Source organism: Candoia aspera, chromosome 2 (assembly GCF_035149785.1).
Source record: "Candoia aspera isolate rCanAsp1 chromosome 2, rCanAsp1.hap2, whole genome shotgun sequence".
NCBI classification, from domain to species: domain Eukaryota; kingdom Metazoa; phylum Chordata; class Lepidosauria; order Squamata; family Boidae; genus Candoia; species Candoia aspera.
The window spans coordinates 28,943,217-28,959,048 of NC_086154.1; the positions used below are offsets into that span (position 1 = coordinate 28,943,217).

The 15,832-nt window shown below is 42.5% G+C and overlaps 1 protein-coding gene across 3 annotated transcripts in view; it reads right to left on the reverse strand.

The window, feature by feature from the left end:
- Positions 1-11,951: 11,951 nt before the first annotated feature.
- The window catches only part of FRMD4B (FERM domain containing 4B), a 154,005-nt gene continuing 150,124 nt past the window's right edge, over positions 11,952-15,832 (reverse strand). For all 3 annotated transcript variants that reach the window (XM_063291563.1, XM_063291562.1, XM_063291561.1), the window contains one exon: positions 11,952-13,422. In XM_063291563.1, coding sequence (XP_063147633.1) covers positions 13,302-13,422 — 121 coding nt within the window. In that variant the 3' untranslated portion in view covers positions 11,952-13,301. The remainder of the gene's footprint in view (positions 13,423-15,832) is intronic.

A 15,832-nucleotide genomic window follows, 5' to 3' on the forward strand; every position in this document is an offset into this window, starting at 1 on the left:
ATTAAACAGGCGAAGTGAGAGTGTTGACCATCATCAGGATACTTTAATTTGAAATCCTGCACTGAGAATGATGGATATAATATCCAAATAGTCTCTTCAAGCACTCTGATTCTATGACTCTAATAGGGCAGTGAAAGGGTCTTTGGTCTAATCTTTGTTGTTGTTTATTCGTTTAGTCGCTTCCGACTCTTCGTGACTTCATGGACCAGCCCACGTCAGAGCTTCCTGTCGGTCGTCAACACCCCCAGCTCCCCCAGGGACGAGTCCGTCACCTCTAGAATATCATCCATCCATCTTGCCCTTGGTCGGCCCCTCTTCCTTTTGCCTTCCAATCTCCCTAGCATCAGCATCTTCTCCAGGGTGTCCTGTCTTCTCATTATGTGGCCAAAGTATTTCAGTTTTGCCTTTAATATCATTCCCTCAAGTGAGCAGTCTGGCTTTATTTCCTGGAGGATGGATTGGTCACAAGCAGAACAGGATGATCAACACTAGTTATTTGCCCCCAGCAACTAATTAACAGAGGTACATTGTTTCTGCACAGAGTGTTTGTATTCTTCTCAGTTACAGTTAATACATGCTGATAGATCTATTGCCTATGAATTTGTTAACCTTTAAAGAAAGCTGGTGTCCCGCACCGTATCTTGAGGCAAAGAATTACATGTGTTCTTTCCCTCCTGCCTTTTTCTGGTTTGTCTATTTCTATCATATAGCCTCTCATCTCACACAAGTGACTCTGGGTGGCTTGTAAGAATAACCCCCCACCCAACATAACAGCCCCTGAGGCCCAAGGTAAACACTTAACTATTAACCACCCATAGAAGCAGAGCTCTTCTCCACCCCATCCCAAATGCCTCAGGGAACAGCTGGACCTTCAATGCCTTGTGAAGGGCTAAAGGGTTGGGGTTATCCAAACTTCTGGGCGGGTATGGAGGGAATGCTGTTCCACACAGCAGGTGCCACCACTGAGATGGCATAACTCCAACAAGATATTGTTTAATAGAAGGGACCCAGAGCATAGCCCCTCTACTACATCTGGTGGGATGGGTAGAAACAATAGGAGAACAGTGATCCCACAAGTAGCCTGGCCCTGTACTGTGGAGGGCTTTAAGGTGATGGCCAGAACCTTGCCTTGTGCCCAGAAGCCTACAGGGAGCCAGTGCAGCTCATGGAGCAGAGTTGATACATGAGTGTAACAAGAAATGACAAAAACTGCCCAGCTGAAGCTTCCAAGTGCTTTTCAAGGGTAACCCATGCACGGTGTCTTACAGTAATGAAAATGGGAGGTGACTAAGGCATCACCATGAGCGAGGCCTCCCGGTCAAGGAATGGGCACAATTGGTGCACAAGACAAACCTGTGGAAAAGCTTCCCTGGCCACAGCTGCCACCTGCTCTTCAAGCAGGAGCTGAGGGTCCACGAGGGCCCCCGCACTGCACACTAACTCTAAGTGTATTGAGAAAGGATCTTGACAACATCGCTTGATCAGCTGAGGTAGAAAATGTACAACTGCGTACCACACCTCATGCCAATGCCCAACAGCTTTCATGTTAAATGGGAGTAGGGAAAGGGTAAAGACTTGAGGAATTCCACAAAGCAGGGGCCTCAGGCTCAGTGTCTCCTCCCCTACCAATACCAACTGGAACTGGCCCTGGAGAAAGGAGGAGAACCAGTGCCTCCCACTCCCAACCCCCTGAGCCGGCCCAGAAGGATACCATGATCAGTGGTATTGAAAGCCACTGAGAGATCAAGGAGAGTCAGTATGGATGCACTACCACCATCCCAAGCCTGCCAGAGGTCATCAAGAAGCATGATCAATGTTGTCTCAGTACTATACCAGGTAGTCCTCAGGTTACAACCATTCGTTCAGTGACTGAAGTTGCAATGGTGATCAACAAATGGTAGTTATGTCCTTGAAGTTCCGGCCATTGCAGCACCCCCGTGGTCACGTGAACAAAATTTGGGTGCTTGGCATGCATTTATAACCACAATGTAATTCTTGAAGATATTCCAATGCACCATTGTTGCTACTTTATCAAGCCATTGTTTGTAATCAGTCTGTGTGACCTCCTTGCAGCAGCTAACTTGGTGGTCCACAGTTTCTTCAGCTTCTTTGCAGAGACAGCATTTGCTGTCTGTTGCTGCCTTCTCAATTCTGGCTTTATATGCCTTTGTTCTTAAGGCTTGGTCTTGTGCAGCCAGAATTAGCCCCTCTGCCTCTTTCTTCAACTTTCCTGCTCTTAGCCGTTGCCAGGTCTCGTTGTTATCTGCTTTGATGGCTAGTTTTTTTTATGTACAGGCCATGTAATACTTTGCCTTGCCACGTCCCTTTTCTATTCTTCATTTGGTTTTGCTTATAGGCCAGTCTGGTCTCTTTCATATTCAGTAGGCCTTCATGGAGTACTAGCTTCAGTGCATCTTCTTCACAGTCCTTCAGATATTCTTCCAATGCCTGTTTTTCTTCCTCAGCTGTCTGGTGTACTTGCAACTTTCCACACCCACCTATGCTCCTTGGTAAATAGTCTGTCAACATCACTGCATGGATGAAGGGCATGATTCGCCATTATTTTTCTGGTCTTCCTACCCAGGGCTTCTAGTTCAGCTTGAGTTCAGTCCACTATTCCAGCTGTATATCTAATGACTGGAAATGCCCAAGTGTTCATTGTCTTGATGGTATTTCTGCCACTGAGTTTGGACTTTAAGATGTTCTTCACTGTTCTGATGTATTCACTACTAACCTTCTTCTTGGCTTCAGTGTCCTTGATGTTGTCAACTGAAGGAGGCCCAGGTATTTGTAGTGATTTTCTCCATCCAGACGCTTGATGTTATTTCCATAGGGCATCTTGATTCCTTCAATTTTCACTACTTTTCCCCTGTTGATGGTAAGAGTGACACATTTGTCTAGTTCCAACTTCATTGCGATGTCTTGGCTGTATATTTGGACAGTGTTGAGCAGTGATTCCAATTCAGATGGTGTATTATTATTATTATTATTATTATTATTATTATTTTACGATGGTCTCTCTGCCGCAAAACCACCTTTTCACTCTCTTCTAACTCCCCTCCCCACATGAAATCTGACAGTGCACCTCTGTCAACCATGGCAAAATCTTCCATTGCTTCAAATGACCCTGCCCTTCCTCCCTCATAGCTTTTGAATAGGTTCCCTGAAGACCTGTAAGAATTGGGATCGATACCTGAAAACTGTATTGTTTAATGAAGCCTCTGGCACAACCTTCTGGTCTCCAATACTGGAAGTGCAAGACACAGTGCCATGGTAAAGGTAGGGCAACTGTTTGTAAAGCCTGAAGACATGGCATGGGGCTCAGAATGTATGGCAGAGCCCATGAGATGGTTACGTTGATGATGGATTTTGATCTTTCTTTATAGTTTTATCCCAGCTGCTGATTATGTCTTTGTTGTTATGCTGCTTAAGTTGCATTTTTAAATAGCCGTTAGCACCCCCAGGGTCACAACAAGGACATGGGTGGCCATATAAATTGAATCCTCCTTTCAGTGGTTTCCTTTCTCCTGATGGGTCATAAGTGGTCTTTGGGTCTGTAGTTGAGGGAACATGGTGCTCCGCACCGTGCATGCTTTTAGCCTTGGATCCTGCTGAAGTTTGTACAGCTTGAACCCAATTAATCTTTACTTCTTAGACTATGGTGACAAATGTATTCAAGCCTTGCCAGGCATTCTACAAATGTGAATACTCTGATATCTGTCTCCACAAAAAGACCAGCTTGCCTTCATCTTTCATTCCTGCCAGAATAAGATAACATTTCCTCTTGACCCCTTTTTGCTTTTTATCGGCAGACATTGTAACCCACAACAACAGCAATTAAATAAGAAGAATACTGTCCTTAAGGCATGATATCTGCAGTACACTTAATACAGGGGTGAATTCCAAATTGGCCTTTATTTATGGCCACAGGCTAATAACATAATCATTGCTAGTTGCCCGTTTGCACAAACTTCTGTGTCTCTGTGCAAGGGAACAGAGTAAAGAAAGTTTGACCGGGATATACTGTAAATTGAAATCCTGCTGTCATGAAGATCTAAACAGAATCCTCTTCTGTCTGAGAAACTTGGAAGAATAGCACTGGGGTTTATTCTTTGCACCAAGCCATAATCTGATCTGTTTGATTTTGGTCTAACATGGTGTTATCCCAGCTGTTGTGGTCTGGAAACTATGACTTAGGGGCTAGTGTGATTGTGAGCTCAGCCAATGTAGCTTATTCAACAAACTGTGGTTAAAACAAACTGTGATCTAGTATGGTTTGTGAATCATACAATTCAGGCATGGGCAACCTTTTAGTGATCAAGAGCTCCATGATGATGTAGCCATAATACTGAAGTGGGTGGGGACAGCAGGAACACGAAATAAATAACGATTCATATCTGATGCTTCCTAGCTTAGCAAGAAATGCACAGATGCATGCAAAGATGCACAGGAAGTTCTGGTGTGAATGCTAAATAGCATTCTGTTTCAGTGCAAAGAAAATGAAATAATTATTTTTTAGGTCAAAGGCATTTCTCCATTTATCCAATCACAGCATGGACATGCCCTGGCAGCCTCTTTATTTTGCCATGCCCCAATGTTGTTCCCTTTGTCTGATCCTAGCTTAGATTGATTGAGACAAGCTTAAGTTTCAGTTTAGAAGAGTTTCCTCCCATCATGACAATAGCAACCAGTGGCACAATCAGGTGACCCGCAGTGGGTGGGATAAGCCTGTTACTTATTGGTCACTTTGGGCTGCACAGTCCCAGTCTCCTGGGGTCCATCCTTTTTCTTTTCTTTTCTGGAGAAGGAAAGAGCAGGACGCAGCTACTGGCTGCTTCATATCCATTTCTCCCACACTCCTTTATCACAGATTGATGAAGCTGCAGGGTATCTCTCCTGCCCTAGCGGGCAGCCCCACCACCCAGGAATCAGCAGTGCTGGGCAGACCTGCTCTGTAAAGCAAGAGAACGCAGCAGCCCCACCCATCACAGAAACCTGCTGTCCAAGTACCGAGTCTAGCCACCTATCAGAACTATCCTCCAAGCTCAGCAGTGCTGTGACTGAGGATGGTTTTCAAGCTGTCGTGACTCTGAGAAATGGGGAAGGCAGCAAAGCTGGAGGGTTCAACTATGGTGTGCTTAAGATGGTCTGCAGACCCTAAAGCAAGATACTACCATCCAGCAGCACCATCCAATAGTAACACAGGGCAGAGACTTTAGAAGAAGGATAAAGTACAGAGCACTTAAATCAGCAATGAAGAACAAATGAAACCCACCATTCTTTGGCCCAATTAATTTATGCACTGGAGGGAAATTAATTGTGATTGGTCTGAAAGAGCCCACAAAGCTTGAAATGGGACAGACATGGAGGAAGCATACTGGGTAGTACATGCAATAATGAATTGGGTCTCATAATGATTTAGAAGCTGAACATGAGCCAGCAGTGTGATGCAGCTGCAAAAGAAGTAAATGCAGTCCTAGTCTGCAACAACAGAAGTATAGAGTAGTGTCAATAACAAGAGAATTCATTGTTCCTCCATATTCTGTACAGGTCTGACCACATCTAGAACATTGTGCCCAGTTTCAGGAAGAACACTGAGAAATTGGAGAATGCCCAGTGGAGAGCAGCCAAGTTGATAAGGTGGGTCAGGAAGGAAAACAAAAGAAGAGTGTGAGGCTTTGGATATGGTTAGCCTGGAGAAGAGAAAAGGATAGGGAGCTATTGTTACATTTCTGAAACTTCATCATGTCAGAATCAGTGGAGAATTGTTCCTGAAGACTGGACAAACATCAATGGATTTAAAGTGCAAGGAAGTATATTTTGGTTGCACATCAGGAAAAAGTGCCTAAAAATGAAAGTTGTTCAGTAATATGTAAGATTGCCTTCAGAGCGCTGGCCCATTTGTTTGTTTGTTTGCTGGAGGTGTTGAAACAGAGGTTAGAAAGCAGTGGATTCCTGTAATAGGCAAGGGGCTGGACTAGATGATCTCCAAAGTGTGTTTCAGCCTTTAAACGGTGTGATTCAATATTTGTAGGAATTTAAGTTTTGAATTTCTATGGAACTTTTCCTTGATTTTCATGGAAAGCCCATCTAGCTTGTAGTGAGGCTGATATGACACTAGAGGTCCTCACAGCCCCAGATCAGAAAAGTTGCTAAAGGATTGTTTGGTTTATGGCAGATATTATTACCTAGTTTTTCTACAGCTGATCAAGGTTGCACTTGTCACAGATTCCACTATGGAACAAGGAATCTCATTGTAAAGATACGTTATCATTTTGACTGTTTTACCCATTGAATTGGGTAGTTCTGACATTAGTAAAGAAGAAACGATCTTTGAATGGTTTAGCTGTAGGAGTTTGAGTCCTACACGGCACCCCTGAACACTAGAATTATTGTTATTTATTTAATTTATTATTGAATACAGTTTAGAGATTGCCTGATTCCAGATAACTCTGGGCAGCTTACACTGAAAAAAAGTAAGAACAATTTTTTAAAAAAGGGATCATAAGCATCCAGAAGGCAAATGCTGTCAAACAATAAAACATTTTTATATATTATATTATATTATATTATATTACATTTTGAATTTTAGTGGGACGCGGTGGCGCTGCGGGTTAAACCGCTGCGCTGCTGAGCTTGCCGATCGGAAGGTCGGCGGTTTGAATCCGCGCGATGGGGTGAGCTCCCGTGGCTAGTCCCAGCTCCTGCTCACCTAGCAGTTCGAAAACATGCAAATGTGAGTAGATCAATAGGTACCGCTTCGGCGGGAAGGTATCGGCGTTCCGTGTCGTCATGCCGGCCACATGACCACGGACGGGTCTACGGACAACGCCGGCTCTAACGGCTTAGAAACGGAGATGAGCACCGCCCCCTAGAGTCGGACACGACTGGACTTTACGTCGAGGGAAACCTTTACCTTTACTATATTTTGAATTTAGCTACTATTCATCACACTCAAAGAGTGAACAGGGGCTCAACCGTTACTTTGCTCCAAGGTCTGGGAGAGCCTGTAAGTGTTCAGTGGCGTTCTGAATGTCATTAAGGTGGGAGCCATACAAATCTCTGTGGGAATGGTCTTCCACAGGGCAGGTGCTGCAGCAGAGAAGTTTGGCTTGCTAGGTCCTGAGAGACGACACCTAAAAGAGACCTATACAGCACCCAAGCTGCCTGATCTTACCGGATGGGCAGAAACCATCAGAGTTTGGTGATAGCTAGCCTGTACCTTTGTATTATGTTGTAAAATAGTAGAAATAAAGACATTAAATATTGTTAATTTACACTCATTTATGACTCTAATCAAACTTTTTCACAAACACCAAACCTTAGCTTATCTCAGAAAAGCTAAGTAGACTTTGGTCTTCTTAGTCCTTGGACACAGAGACCAATGGAAAATACCAAGGCTATAAGCTAGATTGGAAGGCAAAAAACATCCCAGAAACAGGCATTTCTTACTGTTGTCAACAGAACTCTATGGATAAGAACATCAGCATAAAAGCATTCTGGATTGGACTCCTGGATTGGACCCCTGGTCCATCTAGTCCATCAGTCTCACAATGGCCAATCAACTGCACAAGGAAGCTCAGTAGTCTTCCAGCAGATGGCTTTCAGAGGCAGTCACACTGCCATCAAGACTAATAGCCATAGATCCCCATGACCCCTAGGAATCGGTCCAACCTTTTCTTTGAAGCTGGCAAGTTGGTAACCAGCATCACATCTTGTGGTAAAAGGCCCATGTCCCCCCCTAGAGTTGAAGTCAACTTGAGGAGGCCTTTATCTTTAATCACACCTTACATATGACAGTGGTTCTAAGTAACCTCATCAAAGTCTTGCATTTTTATTGAAATATTATGGCTGCTATTGCTATTGCTCCATTATTTTCTCAAGTTGAACCTCTAAGTGTTAGACCACACTAGGTAGTGGTTCCTGGAAAAAGCTCTACCATGGGTCAGTAAGCCATCTAGCCTTTGCAGGCCTCCTTTCAAGTTCTGATTGTTGCAGAATCTGTTAGGCATTTGGGACAAATGGTAGAAGACAGTCAGACTGACTTGGGAACAGTCTGATTTTAGTTACCCCAGCTCTGTCTGGACTTTTGGGAAGGAGATGTAGTTAAGAGTAACAGGCACTTATGGTCAGGGTTTGGCTGACTTGAAGCTTTGTCTCAGCAGCAATAGCAGGACTGTCCATCATGGAGGTCATCATGAAAATTTCTTGTTCTGATTGTGTGCATGTATGTGTACCCCAACTCAGACATATGTTTTCTAAATTATTATTATGAGGCATATATGTCTATGCCATGTGATTTGAAATGGTTTTCTTATCTAAATACACTTTGCTTGGTATTTCAGGTGTGAGTTGCTGAAGCTTGTGTGAGGTGAAAGGTCCCCTGTGCAAGCACCGAGTCATGTCTGACCCACTGGGGGAGACACAGTTTTCGCGACGTTTTCTTGGCAGACTATAGTGGGGTGGCTTGCCATTGCCTTCCCCAGTCGTCACCTTCTCCAGCAAGCTGGGTACTCCTTTTACCGACCTCGGAAGGATGGACAGCTGAGTCGACTTGAGCCGGCTACCCGAGAATCCAGCTTCTGCTGGGATCAAACTCGGGTCGCGGGGAGAGTTTTTGGTTGCAATACTGCCGCCTACCACTCTGCGCCACACAAGGCTCTTTGCTGAAGCTGAGATTGTATTATTCTGCTGTGTTGTGGCCTGGTGTAATCTGTGGGTGGCATTAGCTTGGTAGCTGAGGATTTGCAAGCATGCAGACCATCAACATTTTGGGAGGTGCCAGCTATTTCCCACTGAGTTCTATTGCTCATTCTGAATTCCAGCAAGAAATTTTTGTTTAGCTATCATACTGGCTAGCAAGACTGGTTATCCTGGTGGGTATTCAGTAAGATTCACCTCAACTTCTCAGGTCTAAGAACTTCTATCCGCAGTATATTAAATCTTATAATCTTGTTGTTGATGCAAATGAGCACTAGAAATATGCTTTTGCTCAGCACAGATTTGGGCAGGCCAAAAGCTCATGGCTGCATCTGAAGAGACTATCTTCTTTTCTCCATGGTTTTAGCCTTTATTTCCCATTATATCCCTACCCATAACCATAGGAAGGACCCTGTTGGATCAAGCCAACACCCTATCAAGACCAGGATTCTGTATTATACACTGACCAACTACATGCACCCATGACACAGTAGCCCCCTTTTGTTTCTTTTATGTCTCCCCAGTAGCTGGTACTAGTTATTCTAGCCATGATTCAGTAGGTGGTATCCAGCCATTGACACTGGCAGTCACTGTATGTTATTGCCCTCTCCCCCAATATGCTTTCTAGTCTGCTTTTAAAACCATCTAAAGTGGTGGCTATCATCACATCTGATAGCAGCAAATGTCATGTCTTTGTATACAGACCTTGAATTTTCCAATTCTTGCTCAGGTATTATTTCATTCTCCCTCCTGCCACCATTTGGGAAACTCCATCTGTTGACATGTACTGTACATCATGTGTCTTTTGCCTTTGATTTCCCCTCTCAATACCCAACTTTTCTGCAATCTTGTTCTTTAATCTTTGCTGCAAAAGTATTCAAATGTACAGTAAGTGTGGTAGCTGTGTAAGTTTAGAACTTTATTAATTTGCCGTTTTTTCTCTTCCAGGTTTCCTTCATATTTTAGATTGCAAAGCTAGGGGGAGGAAACCTGCATAGTTCTCTTCTCCACTATGCCTTGAAAAAGTGCTTGTAGGAATTGCAATAAGGCAAGGTTCAGCGGCAGGCAGCGAAGAAGCCTTCTCGTGTAGCATGTGGTTTCTTTCGGTCTGTATGGCTGTGTCAGCTGGAGATGCTATCTTTGCGGACATTTTCTGCAATGTACTGGCTTTGATCTAGCCTGCTTGGTGACATCTGTGGGCAGCTGCTAATAAGGGGCGAGTCCTGCCACATTCAGAAGTCTAGAAAAGGTGTGTTTTTTTCACTCCTAAAGTGAGATTGGAACATGCCAATCTAGCAGTTTATCCGGGCTTCCTCAGTTCATTGTTTGCAATGGGAGATTATTTAGGTCAGCCAATGGCAGGTTTAACTTTCCCCCTTAGTTCAAGGTGTGGTGAAGAAGCTTAGGCTTCATCGTACGCTTAGCCCGTCCCACTCCTGGTGCATTGCCTTTTGGTAGCAGAGAGGAAAAACGGGTTCTGACCATCCTCTCTGAATTCAAGCGATTATTTTTAATGGAACCAACGCTCTTATAGCTCTGTGCTAGAACCATTCTAGAAAGTAATTTCACTGTGTAGTTGGCCTTTTAGTAAGTTGATGTTTTATGGCTGGCTCTACTTTTTGGCAGGAATCTGTGAGTACCCAAGAATGCTTTCAAAATTGGAAGTGTATTCACTTGTCCCCCAAAACAGCAGCTCTGGCATCTGCAGCTCTGTGTCTTCAGACAGTTCATACAGGGCCTGTGCAGTTGTTCCTACATTCCTGCATATAGCTTGTTTTCCCCTCTGGGGTGAACTTGGTATAGCTGTTCCAGGGGCTGATTGGATGTTCTAATTTCTAAAGAATATATGATGTGCGAGTGGGAAAGAGCAAAGACGAGATATGGAGAATAAGAATTTTCCTGTGGATTTTTTCAAAGCTTACCTTGTTAGACATTTTTCTTATACAGCTTTGTTCAGACAATGGCAGATACACTGAAATTTAACATTAAGGGGGAAAAAATGGCTGAAATTCCGCAAATTTACTGCAACTTTTCCTCTGGGAACTTTCCATGGGAATTGCAAAATCTTGTGAGATCTCATATGGGAGCCAGTTTGGTCTAGTGGTTAAAGCAACGGGCTAGAAACCAGGAGACTGGGAGTTCTAGTCCCACCTTAGGCCTGAAAGCCGGCTGGGTGACCTTGGGCCAGTCACTCTCTCAGACCAACTCACCTCACAGGGTTGTTGTTGTGGGGAAAATAGGAGGAGGAAGGAGTATCAGGTATGTTTGCTGCCTTGAGTTATTTAAAAAAATAATGTGGGATAGAAAATAAATAAATTTATAAATAATATTGAAAATTTGTAAGAACTGGTAATCTTGCAAGATTGCCTCAATTTTGTTATTTATGCTTATTTGACGCTCTAATGCACTTAGCAAGAAGGAAAGGCTTAAACATACAAAAAGAAAATAAGAAAATGCTGAAAATATTTAGTAGCATACTTTAAAGTTTATTTACCTATACAAAATCATAAGTCTTTGAAAAGTCTGTAGCAGTAAAAGAATAAGCAAAAAAGATTTTCTTGTTGTAAAAGGCTATATAAATATGCACAAAGAAATAAATTATATTTGACATTTTCAATGTTTATTCCAAACTTAAAACTTTAATAATACAAATGACTAAGGACCAGCTTAACAAATTCAGCTTCTCTCCGTGAGTGTATGCCTCAGTGTGTATGTGAATACACACAGACCCACATATATATTTGTGTGAGTATATATAGAATTCTTTGTACATGCTTTGGAGTATCAGTAAAAATATTTATTTTTCCCCAGAAACTATTTTATTCACAATATGAATAAGGAGTGATGCACCCTATTTTTAAAAATCCCAAACAGCACCATTTTAGAGAATTCTGAAGCACAGTGTAACTGAGAAACAAACAATTGTTTATAGGCTGCAAAATCATGATAGATGGTCTTCAAATAGTTTATTCCTACAGGTGGTTATGAGGTAGGTTGATCCCTCTTGGCAAAAACCTGTAGTTGATTTTTATCTCTCCCTTTTGCACCAAAACCAGTATTTATTGATTTTATTGGAAATAGTCATTTATTACTCTGTGGTCCCAGTTATAGAAGTCAAACTATAATGTAGATACACATTTCCATTCATAGATAAGATCAGTGTTTCTCAACCTTGGCGGCTTGAAGATGTGCGGACTTCAACTCCCAGAATTCCCCAGCCAGCATGCTGGCTAGGGAGTTCTGGGAGTTGAAGTCCACACATCTTCAAGCCGCCAAGGTTGAGGAACACTGGACCAGATGAACTGATTTTACAGTGGGGTGGTAGCAATACATGCATCCAGCTTCTGATTTACAAAACAGGTATTCTAGATTGTCTTCTCTTAATTCAAATTAATTTCCAACCTGGACCAGTTCCTGGTTCGTCTTGCTGCCACACTGTCTATCCTAGCCAATGGACCATCCCCACCGATCAGACTTCTTTGATTGGACAGGTAACTGAAGAGTGCATTTGTTTTTCACATCCTGTACTTTTCCATTTTAATGCCTATCGATTTTAAGGCACCAACCTGGTATAATTAATGTATTTGCATTCCCCCTTAAACAAAGAGTAATACTGGCCCACATAACCAAATCGGTCAATTTCAAAGTTTCTCTTTCCAATGTCATTTCATATTATGAGTTTTCTAGGCAGAGGAGACCTTGGTGCTTGTATTCAAAGGGCATTGTGCTGCTCTTCTGCCTTTTTTCTGTAATGATTTTTTTTTCCTGGAAAGAAGAAAAACAGAAGAACAGGTGGGAAAACCTGGGAATGTTACAAATGGAAGACAGTGTAGCTCCTGTAAACAGTTCTGTGAAAGCACCTCAAATGTGTCCCAGTGCATTCCGTATTACAAAATATGGGGAGGGGTGGGAAGGAGAATGTGTAAAATTATATTTTTTAGAAGTTTTGAAAATAATGCTTTATTACCTTTATGTGCAACTGCTTCTCTGCCCCACTCCCACCCCCACCCCGTGCTTAAACTTAGGGATATATATTCAAGATGGCATACCTTTAAAAGATCTTTAACCTTATTCAGAATACTGTTTAAAAAAAAAAAACAAACCACACAACCAAGCATCCTTCAAGTAGCATCGCAATACAAAGCCAGCCCTCTACTCTGTTCACATGCTCATGGCATCCTTCAATAAAATCTTCTGGATCAGCAGATGTGACTCCCACATTGCCTGTTTCTTCCTCTCCAAATTGTGCTGCTAGAAAAACACATTATCCCAACAAGAATCTTCTTTTCACATTTTGGGATGTTTGCAATGTCAACAACTCCCCATCTTCTAAAAAAAAGTGCTTTCAAAAATACTTTAACCCAAAGTAGCATTTGAGGTTAGGAGATTTAAAAGCAGACAACGGGAGTCCTTTTCCTTGTTTAGGATATTCAGATTCATACTGTTGTGCTAGCACAGATGAGATTCTTCAGGTTGCTCTCACTGAATGCTTTCTGTCCTCCCATAACAATCTTCATTGCTGAGTTGCACCAGGAAGCTTGTTTTCGTAGGGAAAAACGTAAGGTGCAAGGCACATGGGACAACTTAAGCAGAGGGCAGGTTCATACTAAAGTCCCAGGTTTTGAATCCTCATGCCAGAACAGTCTCTGCTCACTCTCTTGCAGACCATCTTGCAAAGGGTTCCTATCGCTGCTGCCCAACTGGCCAGTTTCAGCATATATTCTGTAAAAGAAGGACAACCATTAGTGGTAGGCCATGTCCTAACAACCAGGAAACACACTGAGACAAGGAACTGGTCTCTAATGTTTATTGCTAGTACTTAACAGGAATCCTAACAAACTGAAGAAGCGTGGGAAAAACCCAGACATATATCCCCCAAGGGTTAAGGCGGTCCTGATCTGTGTCTCTTTGAATGGCTGACCAATTCCTCAGTGCTACGCATGCGCTTGACAGTCTGGATGGGAGCCCCCTGCTCGCCATCCTTACTCATGACAGGCCAGGTGCTCCTCTAGAGTTCACTCAGAAGGCCTTCTTCCTAACCAGAAGCCCCCATCCTTTTAAGTGATGCTTTGAAGTTGACTTTAAGAAAAAGCAGTCCGCATTGTGCTATATCCCGATTTGGACATAAATTTATCGCCTCCCAAAGACCCAGGAAGTTAAATTCTTTCCAACATTACACAGGCATGGTAGTGGAAGGATGCAGATGGATACAATCCAATAACAGCCACAGTCAGTAGCAATTTATATAGCAATCATTCTCTTGTATATGTATTCGTGTTTTTAATTCACCTCCATGAACATGTAGCAATTGTAAATTATTATACTTGCAACTAAACACCCATTAAGAAAATAATATAGCAGTGCATTTGTATGAATTTCTATCTCATTCCATCCTGAAAAGTCAGGACAGGTTATAACATCTTTACAAAACAGCCAACCATAATGACAATATTGATATCATACACAGAATAGTGTATATGTGTGTATTATCTATACCTCCTGACAGGTATGGTTAGTGTTAACTATGAAGCAAGTCTCAGTTTACAGAGTGGCCTTGTTTTAATAAAGCATACATGGTCCTCATTTAGTGACCACAATTGGGACAGGCAACTTGGTCATTAAGCAAAGTGGTTGCTAAGTGAAACTGCAACTGATAATCTTACTTCCACTTTCCAGACCTGCAAAGATCGTAAATGTGAGGACTGGTCACAAAGTTATTTTTTCATCACTGTCATAACTGAATGGTTGCTGAATGGTTGCTGAATGAGGACTATCTGTAGTAATAGTTTAGAGCAAGGGTGGAGAAGCAGCCCAGCCCCTATTTTGTAGCCCCCATAAGCACCAGAATACACTTCTGAAATTTGGCAGCAAAGCCATCTATTGTTTTATATTTGTTTTGTGGCAGAAATGTGCTAAATAGGCCTTGGCAATCCTCCTAAAAGACAACACAATTACATAATTAAAAAAACAATTTTTGCTTCATTATATATTTTTTAATCTTTAAGGTTTTTTTAAAAAATCACCTGGAATAGGTCAAACCAGGGTTTCTCAACAGGGTTCTGTGAGAGGTCACTAGGGGTTCCCTGGGAGATCACAATTTATTTAAAAAATTATTTCAAATTTGGGCAACTTCACATTAAGAGGTGTTTCGTTCTTTATTTTTAGTCTAAGAACACTGTTAACACCTATATACAGGCCTACACATGAAACGAATATAATAATATCCTGACTTCTGGCCTATATTTGAGCTTGAACGTGCAGGAGTTTCCCGAGGCCTGAAAAATATTGCAAGCGTTCCCCCAGGGTCAAAACGTTGAGAAAGGTTGGGTCAAACAGTTTTAAAAGCACCCTTTAAAATGAAGCCAATGCCACTACATCACACGTTCACTTCACACAATAAGCAAGGGTATCAGCAGTCACCCACTTGAAACCACACACACACACACACACACACGTCACAAGTACTTGGATCCTCTTACTTTAAGGTATTTAAACATCAAGTCACTGCTGCAGATACAAGACAGAGCCAGCCTTTGTTCTAAGGGAGAGAAGGAGTTAAGAGAACAAGACAGGAAAGAGGAGGGGAGAGGGAGTGGGAGCTGCACGAAACAGGGAAACAAACAGAAACCCCAGGATAAAAAAAGCAACTGGCAGCACTGGAGGGAAACTTTAGGCTCCTTGCTCTTGGCAGAAGTCTCATGAAAGCAAAGGAGAAAATGCAGGGGGAAAAACCACAATTAGAAGAAAGGTGTGAAGGTTATTGGTCGCTCCCCTGGAGATCTAATCTGTAGAACAGCAATGGCTTATCTTCATTGTAGCAATTAAGCTACAGCTCTCGGTCTCAGCAAAGACCCCCAACGCCTCATGTAAACAGGCTGAAGGAGTCTGCCCTGCCAAATCTCATGGTGTATTTTCAGAAATCAGATTGGAAAAGGAGGAGACTAGCAGAATACACCTGGGAGGCCCTGGTATGGAGGTGCCTTTGTCCTTGGTTTATTTATTTTACAGGACTCAGAACCCGCCCTGGTCCCACAGGATTCTGGGTGGCGCACAACATCACACAAACAGAAAACAAAAGGTCATAGCAATAAATAGCTAAATTCAGAACAGTACCAAAACAAAAACAAAAAAA